The following is a 12505-nucleotide window of genomic DNA, read 5'->3' as shown; positions in this document are numbered from 1 at the left end:
GAGCCTATCCTACTCAGTATTGGTATTGATAAAGATTCTGAGGGAAGGGTCCAATTTGCATATGTCACTAAGATGTAGGGGTGTACAAATGGTGAATGACATAAGCAGTGTTTAGTAAATACTGTGAAAGACAAAAGAGATAAATGAAATAAGCTTAAGTAAAATAGGGATAAACGTTGCTTTATACTTTCTGTTTCCAAACATTCACCTATACAAGATGGGATAGGGTGGAATGAGGTTTTTATGCTTCATTAAACTCAATATAATTCAATAACTATGACAAAAGTAAAATACAGATATCAGGTTATGCAAAATAAATGCAGTAAAATAGTAGCCAGAGTGCTACTAAAATTATATTTGTACTCCTATCTCATCCACCTCATTTGAGAAATGGATGTTTAAGCCACTCATATTTTTAGCACTAGATATGATCATGGAAAAAAAAGTTTATATTTTATTACAGATTGTTGGAAATATTCATAAATGTTGAAAAGATGTAGTAATGAAACTGATTTAAAACTATGGGGACTGGTATAAAAAAATCATGGAATTTTAATCCATAGCTTCAGTGGAAATAGAGAACAGTCTTTTAAGATATAAGAGGTAAAATATAATAGAGGAAGATTGGAACGTCTATGACTCCCAGGTATTAATAAGGATCAATTAGATCAAGGCAACAGGATCAATTTTTAACATCCAGAACTATCTAGGAGTTTATACTTTGAATTTCTTTCATAGTGATGAGATTTGTTGAGATTGGAGAACTTTTAAACAAAAGCACCATGACTTTTCCTTTTATTTCAGTTGATTTAAGTTTGGTTTATGAGACTATGTACTTTCAGAGGTATAGTTTCTTACTAACATATACATATAAAAGTCACCACACACTAAAATTCTTGTGTCATTTCACTATTAAAACCATCATCGACACTTCTACCTGCTCCCTTTAACCACACTAACTCCCAAAGTTTTCACAGATTTTAAAAAGTTTGTTTTGTTTTATATTAATTAATTTTAGTTGTGTATATTCCAGTAGTGAATGAACCAATCTGGAAATTATCTTTCATGTCCATATTTTATTTAGCATAGTTACTTCAAAATTCATGTATTCTGTACTAAAAGATCTAATTCCTTTTTAATGATAGAGTAGTAGTAGTATATAGAGTACACAGTTACTTATCCAAATATTTAAGAATAGACCTTGAGGTAGAGTCCAGTTCTTTTCATCCTGTTTCTTGGGGATATTCCTGGCTGTGTACTCAAGGATCACTTCTATCAGTGCTGCAGGGGACTACATAGGGTGTTGGGGATCAACCCAGGTCAGGGGTGTGCAAGGTGCTTAAGCATCTTACCCATTTTTTGTGTTGCTTAATTTTTTAGTGTTAGATTCTGTAAGTTCTTTATAACTTTGCTATCAATTCCTTGTGGAATATATATTGTGAAAAGAACTCTCAGTTGAAACATCATCTTTTTATTTTGTTGTAGTTTGTGTTGCAGTGTAAAAACTTGACAATTTTATGTTTTTTTTTCTTGCGTTTTTCCCCTTGCTAAAGAAGTTAATTTTCCAAACTCATCTTTGAGGACCTGAGGTATATCAGGGGTTTTTTTTTGGAGGGGGAGAGGGTTGAAGTGGGGGGAAGCTGCAGGTGTATTTTATGATTTATGGGTTATATACAAATCTCTAATTTATACACTTTTTTGCACATAGTGTTGAAGATCTAGTTTCCTCCTCCTTCATCCCCCCCCATCCTTTTTTCCCTTCCATATTGAAGGACAGCTTTCCTAGGACCATTTATTGGAGGGACTTTCCTTTTTTCACTGTCATCCATGTGATGTCCATAATTTTGTGGTGTTCTTTTTTACAAGATGACTTCTAATCTGCTGGACTGTGTACATTTTTTGTTTCAACTTACTAGTTTTTTTTTTTATACTTACTCTTGCTTTGCAGAATATTTAAATGTCAGGAAGTATGGGGACTTTATTTTTCTTATTTTCTGGCAGAATCACTTAGACTATTTGGCATCTTTTATAATTTCCACATTGTCTCCTGGATTTTGATATTTTTCTGAAAATACCATTGGTAATATTTATGTACTGTTACATTTTAATTTGCTTTAAGTGAGTTGACTATTTTAACAATATTTATTCTTCCAATTCTTGAAGATTGGTTGTCTTTCCATTTCTGTGTCCTGTTTACTTTTAAAAGGCCTGACAGTTTTTAATGTAAGGTATTTCATTTACTTTCTTAGATTGACTCAGGTGTCTTATATTTCTGATGCTTTGCACTTGGCCAACCCAGATTCAATTCACAGCACCACTTGTGGTCCCCTGAGACCCTCTAGGAGTGAGTGATGGCTGAGGAGTAAGTCCTGAGCACAGCCATGTGTGGCCCAAAAAACAAACTCCAAAAAATCTACTCCTTGAGGTTTGTTAATTATCATTTTGTATAATCTGTATGTTCCTACCTTAATGGATATATATACCCAATATATATACACACACACACATATATATAATTATATACGCATATATGTGTATATATGTATGTATAAAATCTTTATATTTTTTAATGGATTGGTCCCTAAAGCAATATGTATCATGTGTCTATACTAGTCTATTTCATCTTTTCTGTTTTGGCTGAAATTCATTTTCAAATATCTGATAATAACTTCTATTTTCTCTGTTATTTCTTTGAAGTTCCTTGCCTTTTACTTATGACCTGTGTTTATATTAATATTAATTCAGTATGGTGAATATGTCGGGCTGGAGCAATAGCACAGCAATAGTACAGTAGGGCATTTGCCTTGCACGCAGTCAACATGGCTGACCAGAGTTCGATTCCTCTGTCCCTCTCTGAGAGCCCGGCAAGCTACCCGTGATGTATTCGATATGCCAAACACAGTAACAGCAAAGTCTCCAATGGAGACATTACTGGGCCCGCTTGAGCAAATCGATGAACAACGGGAGGACAGTGACAGTGACAGTGGTGAATATGTCATCCCACTCCCTTTTTAGTAGTCCTAAATATTTTTTCTTTACCACTGACATTTGCTAATGTTGATAATGTGTATTGGTGTAGCTCACTTTGCATTCAGCACTTACTTTGAGTACTCATTGATTTTCTGTACATCTATTATTCTTTACTGGCTTTGGCATATCAAATACACTATTATTCTTAGATTTGGGGACATCCTAGCTATTATTTCTTTAAGTGTAATATCTGATCAATTTCCTTTCTCTTTCTTTTTAATATTATGATAAATGGACTTTACTTCCCTAATGAAACCTTGTACTTCTCATGGAGTTTCTTCCCTTTTCCTAAATTTTGTTCCTCTTTTTGAATTATTACTGTCATTTTATCTTCAGTTTCTTCCACTGTGAGATTGAATTGGCTTGTTTTATTTTGGTAAATTCAATTGTATCCAGTTGTCTTCATACCTAGCTTCTCTTTTATGACTTTTTAATATCCTCAGTCTCTTTTGAAGTACTCTTTGTGCTCATATAGCACTTTAAATATATATATGTGATATATATGAACCTTTTTGCTTTGTGTATATGATTTATTTTTGTTAAGTAAAATGTTTTATTTTTAAAAAATTACTGGAGAAATGTGAGGGGAGAGAGAGTGAGAGATATGTGTTTGAGAGCAGAGACTTCTCCAAAGGGGGGAAAAGCTAATAGAAATATTTTAATATCATTAAGTTTTGATATGATAGCTGTGGTCAGTTCTATCTGTAACATCATCCATGTCTACATTTTTGGCCTTGAGACTTATTTTTTTTTTAAATTCTAAACACTGGGATTTATAAAGTTGTTCACAATACAATTGTTTTAGGTATTCAATATTATCCAATAGCAATCCCGTAACCAATGTGCCCCCAGTTTTTCACCCACCCCTGAAACCTGCTTCCTTAGCACACAGTAATTCATCTACTTTATATTATTTTTTATAACATCTATCTCTTAATCTTGTTGCTAAAATCATGGCCTCAGCTGTTAGGTGCTAGTTGGGTCTTCTGTGTTACTGTTTTTCACTCACTAAACTTAGTGGGCTTCTACTCAATTTTTCCATCTAATTTTTCTTGTTTCTCTAGAGCTGTCAACTTTGTGAAGTTTGGAGGTGTTTTACAGCTACATATGCTACAACATGCTACAGGGTCTTTAAAATTGGGACGGCCAATTGCAGATGTCACTTTGGCCTCTCTGAGATAAGTCCTGAAGCCAGATGATTTTTCTGGCATTGGAGGGAGCCAGATGTGTGTGGGTGGAGTTCTGAACATTTAATTCATCCTGATATATCCCATCTAGGGCAAAGCCTCCCTGGGAAAACTCAGCTGCCAGCATCTCTCTGAGATCAGAGACTCAGTTTTAAAGTAATTTCATCTAATTTTTACTATAGTTGCTTATTGAATTTTTCAGCTTTTATACCTGAGTTAACCTTTGTCTTCCTGTGAGTGGCATGGTGGTGTTTAGTGTTGAAATTTTTTGTTTGTATGGTAGGGTTGGTGCTGGAGCGATAGCACAGTGGTAGAGTGTTTGCCTTGCGCGCAGCCGGCCTGGCCGAGCAGGGTTCAATTCCTCCGCCCCTCTCGGAGAGCCCGGCAAGCTGCCGAGAGTATCTCACCCGCACGGCAAAGCCTGGCAAGCTCTCTGTGACGTATTCAGTATGCCAAACATAGTGATAACAAGTCTCACAATGGAGATGTCTCACAATGGACACGTTACTGGACCCTCTTGAGCAAATCAATGAACAACAAGACGATCGTGATGGTAGGGTTGGGAGAAATCCAGAAGCAGAGCTCAGTGCTGACTTCTGTTCCTTCACTGCCACACTCAGCTCCTATCTGTGTTATTTAGAAAAACAAAACAAAATAAAACAAATGTATTTCTGTTCACTACCTCTAGGTAGTTGCTAAACCTCTAACATATTTCTTTCCTTAGATGAGTGGACTTACCCTATGTAGCTGCTACAGGTTTAAAACAATAAGACTGAGTTTTTGAACCCAGAGTTGTTTCTTCCAGCTCCAGTCGTTCACCTCAATTTGAAAGTGCAGTGATATTAAGAATTATAATATCCACAGACCCTGTCCTACCACAGCAGTGTTGGTTCTGGCAACAGCAGCTACAAATCCCTTCCACAATCCCCACTTCTCCAGTTCTGCATATTTTAGTCACAGACCTACAGATGAGTAGACATTGAAAAACCAGTTTTGAGTGGAAGTTCTCCCCTGATTTTCTTACACAGGTTGCGTGGCATAGCGTAGGCTGAAATATCTCTGGAGAAAAACCATGATGACTTAATATAGGTCTAGAGAGGATTGAATCATACATCAAGTGATGTGGTTATGTCTGTGAAGGTTCTGATGCTGGTAGGGTGCCACCAAGTAAGAGGAGGCAACCACAATAGTGTGCTACCATCCTCCTGTTTGACCTGGCAGAACTTGCTGATGAAGTTTGCTAGGAAAATAAGTATTCATAAAATCTGCATGAGCTACTGCATGTGTAGACATTTCAGTTCTCAAAGCCCCAGAAAAGTAGTTGTCAGGCCGTACCATAAGGCCAGTTTAATTTTTCGATGGAGAACTAGTTCCTATCATATGGATTTCCAGGATGCCCTGGTTCTCAATGAGTCAAGGTTATGCTTTTCATAGGAAAAGGCAAACTATTTGACTTCTCAAGAATTTGACTAATGGTCAAATTCATTGCCGTGTTCCATACAAAGGAATTTCAGGAGAAGACAGTGCAGGAAAGACACTTACTTTAGAGATTATCAGAAATAACAAGGAACTTGTAAAGGTAAAGGCCCTCCCGTTGTTCGTCGATTTGCTTGAGCGGGCCCAGTAACGTCTCCATTGGAGACTTTGTTGTTACTGTGTTTGGCATATCGAATACGTCACGGGGAGCTTGCCGTGCGGGCGAGATACTCTCGGTAGCTTGCCGGGCTCCCCGAGAGGCGCGGAGGAATCGAACTTGGGTCGGCCCTGTTGGCTGCGTGCAAGGCAAATGCCCTACCGCTGTGCTATCGCTCCAGCCCAGAACTTGTAGAGGAAAAAAAAAAAAAAGGAACTTGTAGAGGACAAAAAACAATTATGCAGTTCAGACTAGGATGTGTGTAACTGCTGAATAGAGTATGCTGGCTTGGTTTTGCAGTTCCTTTATAGGCTTTTGTCAAACTGTCCCAGCTTAGGGCTTTCTGTGTAGTTAAGAGTCATTGCTGGGGTTTTCAAGGAAACAGAATATTGGGTTCAGGTGATCTCCATCAATCTAATCAGGGCTTTTGTTCCTGCTAAGAGAGTCCAGTGTCTCAGTTTGGGTGGGTTTCTAGAGCTAGGACTAGCTACAGGAAATCTTTTCAGATCACATCTTGGTTTTACAGCCTCCCAAAACTTATTGTCATGGGTTTCCCCCAAATCTTTGGGGGATTCTTTGTTTTTACAATAGTCAAGCTAAGAAAATTTAACCATAAATGGTGACCACAGGTCTGCTGTAATAGTTTCAGCTTCTTTATTGTCTGAGAAAAGAAGTTTCAATAAGTGATATATGGGATAAAAGATATATCAAAAATGATCATTCTTAGTGTTTGAGTGCTATCTTACAGGACAGTTTTTTGAAATCATAAGATCTCTTGTTTTGCTTAGAGAATTGCCACCATTTTCTGATATATAAGAATTAATTTAGCTTTTCTGGGTCTCAGTGAATTCTTTTGAGGGTCTAAAGTCAGACTTCCATATTTAAGAAAAATTCAAAGTTAGGAAAATTTATTTTAATGAGTCAGATAGCATTATTAAGAACTGGGAAAAGTACAGGACAGTAATTTTCCACTTACATGAGTATTTTTCAATTCTAGCCACTTTATTACTATGTAGAAATATGATTTTTTAGAAACATGAAAAAATGAACATATAGGTTTTTTTAAACTTACAAATGTGTCCATTTTCAATTATGCTGCTTGAAGCCAAAGCTATGGGTGAAGTGGGGCTTTTTTTATTTGTTTGTTTCAGGACCATTTGTGTTGGTTTGGGCATCAATCCTGGGTCTGCAGCTTGCTACGTAGTTGCCTTACTCGAGCTCTGGTCCCATAAAGTGTAAAGTTAGCTTTTCTTGCTATGACAATCTCAACACTTCTTTAATTTCAAAACCTCCATAACCTCCTTTCTAAACAGGATGGAAAGATATTCTGCCGGCGGACAGCTTGTGATTGCCAGAATCCAAGTGTTGACCTTTTCTGTTGTCCAGAGTGTGACACAAGGGTCACAAGTCAATGTTTAGATCAAAGTGGACACCAGATCTATCGAAGTGGAGACAATTGGACTCATGGCTGCCAACAGTGTCGGTGTCTGGTAAGTTGGTTTCCTTCATCAAGTGTTAATCCTTTACCCCAGAGCAGGATACACCTTTATACACACACACAGATATCTGTGGACTTTAGTTTCCTGCTTGTGTGTGCTGTGGAGCACTGTTAAGGGCAGATGTTCTGCCTGACATGTTTAAAATTCCATTATTTAAAACAAAACACTACACCAGTCATAAAAATGGGACAATCCTGACCCAAGTTATGTTACTTCTACTTTTTCCCCCCTGTTTTCTGGGCCACACCACCTGGTGGTGGCTTAGGGCTTACTGCTGCCTCTACTCTCAGAGTTCACTCCTGCTGATGCTTGGGGAATCATCTGGGGTTCCAGGTATCAAAACCAATTTAGCTGCATGCAAAGCAAATGCTTACCTATTGTATTATCATTCTGACTCCTAGTTCTACTACATTTTAGCAAATAGAAATATAAAAAATTTCCGAGAAGAACATCTTTATAGTCTTGAAAATAATATATTATTAAAATATTTCATTTCTTGGTGTAAATCTATAAAATGTTTCAATATTGGAAATAATATGTAGGAAAAATACCAGGAATTAAGTCCTCAGAAGCCAAGTATTAAATAAATCCCACTTTTCATATGTGCTAGATCTCTGTGATCAACTTTTGGATGAATAAATACAGTACTTGACATGCGGAAGCTAATTAGTGTAGAATAACTTAGCACTGCTAATGTTTTATATGTTGAAATGTATGATTATGTACTAAAAAGTCACATTAACTTTAAAATCTTATTATGGAAACGTAATGTTATAATCAAATCCGAGATGTCAATTTTAATAGGAATTATTAGCTGGGTTGCATAGTTCAACAACTGCTCTCATGGCAGAGCCTGGCAAGCTCCCCATGGCATAGTCGATATGCCAAAAACAGTCACAAGTAGTCTCACAAGGGAGATGTTAACTGGTGCCCACTGGAGCAAACAGATGAACAATGGGAGGACAGTGCTACAGTGTAGTGCTACTTTGTAAACAAGAAACCATGAAAATGATTTTCTTAAATTTCTGTTACTACTTACCTGAAGCGATAGCACAGGGGGTAGAGCGTTTGCCTTGCATGCGGCCGACCAGGGTGACCTGAGTTCGATTCCTCTGCCTTCGATTCCTCCGCCCTTCTCAGAGAGCCCGGCAAGGTACTGAGAGTATCTCACCCACACGGCAAGCCTTGCAAGCTACCCATAACGTATTCTTTATGGGCTGGAGCGATAGCACAGCGGGTAGGGCGTTCGCCTTACAAGTGGCCAACATGGCCGACCCGAGTTCGATTCCTCCACCCCTCTCAGAGAGCCCGGCAAGCGACCGAGAGTATTCGATATGCCAGACACAGTAACAACAAAGTCTCCAATGGAGACGTTACTGGGCCCGCTCGAGCAAATCGACGATCAACGGGATGGCCTTTACCTTACCTTTACTTACCTGAACATTGTATGCTTATTTATTTGGGGAGGCTAAATAAGGTGCCTACAATCAAACCTGGAATAAGGCAAGCACTTTAATCACTGTGCTATCTCTCTGGCCTTGGTATTCATTTGGAAAAAGAACTGTTTATATTATTTCAAGATTTTCTCCCACCACCATGTCATTCTCAAGTAAAACAAATATTTATTGGGCGTTTGCACATGTGCAGACTCTAGATAATACATGATAGATATGGACTAACATGAAATTGATGAAATAATTCAACATGAATTTACATAAGTGATAATGCCATGATAACAGAAGAGACTACAGAGAGCTGTTTAACTTTAGGAGTTTCAAGGGAACCATATTCTAAGACAAGGGAGTATGAAGGAGAAGGGCGGATCTGAGGTGTAATTTAGAAAATTACCTAATTATGTGTTACATTTTAAATTCTTCTGAAGTGATTCTGATACATTGACATTTTTGTTGTCTGAGGTGATACTCAGTGGTGCTTAGGGGACAGTATGCAGAGCTATCAGTGCAGGAGTCCAATTTGAAACATCTCTGACCCTAACACCAATTTTAAATTCAATAACATCTCACTTCATGGCCCTCTTGAGTCAAACCATCTACAGCTTCAGTTTCCCCTTTGCCTTTAGGAGAAGTGAATTTCTCTCACCTCCTATGTGTTTATTTTCTTATTGGATCAGCATTATGAAAAAAAAATATTAGCAGCCAGTGAGCTGCAACTTTCTGTGACTGTAGAATATGTTTACATAGAGGAAAGTATATCTGTGGTTGGTCTTCCAGAATAAAATGCATTATGCCTCTAAGGGTGTTAAAGGAAAGTATGAGAATCACTACCCACTTTAGGAATAGCATCATGTATAAGAACGCTGATGAGGCATTTCTGACTTTCCACAGGAAGGAGAGGTAGACTGCTGGCCAGTCACTTGCCCCACTTTGCGCTGTGAGTACACAGCCATCTCAGAAGGGGAGTGTTGTGCCCGCTGTGTCAGTGACCCCTGCCTGGCTGATACCATCACTTATGACATCAGAAAGACTTGCCTGGACAGCTATGGTGTTTCAAGGCTGAGTGGCTCAGTATGGACAATGGCTGGATCTCCCTGCACGACCTGCAGGTGCAAGGTATCCAATACTCTTATATTTACTATAAGAGAACCTAATTTATCCCTATAAGCCAATACTCAGGTAGCCATTTTGGATTTGCCTTTAGTTTTATGGACTTTTTTTGAAAATTAAAACATGATTTACAAGATTATTCCTGTTTGGATTTTAGACATACTATGCCCCAGCATCAATCTTACCATCAGTGTCTTCTTCCATCCTCCACCAGGTTTCTTCTAATTCCCAACCTGCCCCTTAACAGACACATTGTTTTGTTGGGAGGGGGCATGTATAGCTTGTTGGTTGAGCTCAGGGACCTCTAGAGCAGCATAAGGAAAGCACAGTAACTTGTGCTTAACCCCTGACCTCTTGCTCTCACCCAAGAAATTTCACTGTCAACAAACCCAGGAAGAGCCCATGGAAGCTCTTATACGTTCTTCCATTCCTTATTTTACTCAGAGTTTGTCTTGAAATGTTGCTGGTCATTTTGTTTTTTTTTGTTTTTTTTTTTTTATATAATTTATTTATTTATTGAATCACTGTGGGAAAAGTTACAGAGCTTTCGGGTTTAGGTCTCAGTCATGTAGATACCGAACACATTTCCCTTTACCAATACTCATTTTTAACCCCGAACCCCAATAGACCCCCACCTCCCACCCCTCCCAATTCTTGTGAGGCAGATGAGTTCTAGTTAATACTCTATCTACTTTGACTAGATAGATTATTTCGATAGAAGATGCACAATTATTGTTTAGAGTTTACGACCCACCCCCCCCCCCAATCAGACATGCTGAAACAGCGTTGTGAAATGATTTGCTTTCTACAACTTGGTTTAAGAATAAAATGATGTCTATTGCGGCCGCGCGGTTTTGAATTTCTACTATTTTACTTATTGACCCTGGAAGAATTTCTATTAAAAGTTAGCTAGTTAAGAGATTGGTTTCTGTGCCCTGGAGTCGTGGCCGTGCCGGAGAGCCGCTCGTGGGGGGCAGCTGGCGACCTCGGTGGGGCGTGGGGGACAGCCCACAAAGCCCCCCTTCCCATGAGGTCCCCGCCGCTCCCCCGAGCCCGGCTCAAACCCGCTTTCCACAAGGCTCCCGTGCGGCCGCCATCTTTCTTTCCAGAGAGGAGCGGGCGGGCTGGTCAACGCCCTTCCCCCTCCGGGCAGGCTTGGTGGCGCGGATCAACACAAGTCCATTTGCTTTTCTGCTCCAAGCGGCTGGTTCTCTGTGCCAAGTCCTTGTGCCTCCGGGGCCGTGGCCGTGCCGGAGAGCCGCTCGTGGGGGGCAGCTGGTGACCTCGGTGGGGCATGGGGGACGGCCCACAAAGCCCCCCTTCCCATGAGGTCCCCGCCGCTCCCCCGAGCCCGGCTCAAACCCGCTTTCCACAAGGCTCCCGTGTGGCCGCCATCTTTCTTTCCAGAGAGGAGCGGGCGGGCTGGTCAACGCCCTTCCCCCTCCGGGCAGGCTTGGTGGCGCGGATCAACACAAGTCCATTTGCTTTTCTGCTCCAAGCGGCTGGTTCTCTGTGCCAAGTCCTTGTGCCTCCGGGGCCGTGGCCGTGCCGGAGAGCCGCTCGTGGGGGGCAGCTGGCGACCTCGGTGGGGCGTGGGGGACGGCCCACAAAGCCCCCCTTCCCATGAGGTCCCCGCCGCTCCCCCGAGCCCGGCTCAAACCCGCTTTCCACAAGGCTCCCGTGCGGCCGCCATCTTTTCTGCTGGTCATTTTGAATATAAAAATTATGCACTAGTAATTTATAATCTGAATCTCAACTGTCTAACATTTGTGTCTTTATACACAGAATGGAAGTGTCTGCTGTTCTGTGGATTTAGAGTGTCTTCATAATAATTGAACTGTTTAAAAAGACTCATCATGGGAGAAAAGTGACCGTCTGACATGATGAAGAACAGGAATTGGTTTTTCTGCCACGGCCGATGACCAAAGTCTCCACCTGAGGAATGTGTTTGGGGGTTGCCTCTTGGACATACCACTTTGCTCATACTTGCTAACCTAGTCTAGGTAACCTACAGTACAGTGCATTTAAGTCTATGGTTGTTAAAAGAAGTTTCCCATGTTGTAAATTACATGTGTCCCTTATCAGATCATCCACACATTTAAATGATCTCATGGTAAATGATGTATGTTTTGGTTGGTTTTGTGTACTAACATTATAGACTCAGCATCTTTAATTTATTTTTTGGCTCAAACTCAATAAATAAAGTTGCCTGTTGTGATTTTGTCCCATACATTGTATACTTAGTTTTGATATCCCTGAGAAGTGTTTTCATGAAAACATGCATGTAATGTCTAATTGTCTCATATATATATTTCAAACTCAAACACACACAAACATCCACTAAAAGTAATGAAACAATTATGATGTATTAAAGAGATAAAAGTCCCAAAGCTTAGCTAAATAATTGTATTTAAAGAATTCTCTCAGACCAGATAGAGCTGTAGTACAGTGGATAAGGCACTTTCCTTGCATACAGCTAACCTAAGTTTGAACCCCATCATTGCATAGGGTTGCTTGTGCTCCACCAGAAATGACCCATGGCTCAGAGCCAGGAGAGCACCCTGAGAACCAAGTATGGCCCCCAAAAGAACA

At 39.9% G+C, this 12505-nt stretch overlaps 1 protein-coding gene across 2 annotated transcripts in view; it reads left to right on the top strand.

Annotated features, from left to right (window-relative positions):
* Positions 1-12141, top strand: part of NELL1 (neural EGFL like 1) — a 1007676-nt gene extending 995535 nt beyond the window's left edge. For both annotated transcript variants that reach the window (XM_056131034.1, XM_056131033.1), the window contains 3 exons: positions 7164-7340; positions 9695-9919; positions 11699-12141. In XM_056131034.1, the coding sequence (XP_055987009.1) occupies positions 7164-7340; positions 9695-9919; positions 11699-11749 (453 nt within the window). In that variant the 3' untranslated portion in view covers positions 11750-12141. The remainder of the gene's footprint in view (positions 1-7163; positions 7341-9694; positions 9920-11698) is intronic.
* Positions 12142-12505: the final 364 nt, after the last annotated feature.

This window comes from Sorex fumeus, unplaced genomic scaffold (assembly GCF_029834395.1).
Source record: "Sorex fumeus unplaced genomic scaffold, SorFum_2.1 ptg000007l, whole genome shotgun sequence".
NCBI lineage: Eukaryota > Metazoa > Chordata > Mammalia > Eulipotyphla > Soricidae > Sorex > Sorex fumeus.
This window is presented reverse-complemented; position numbering and strand designations above follow the sequence as displayed.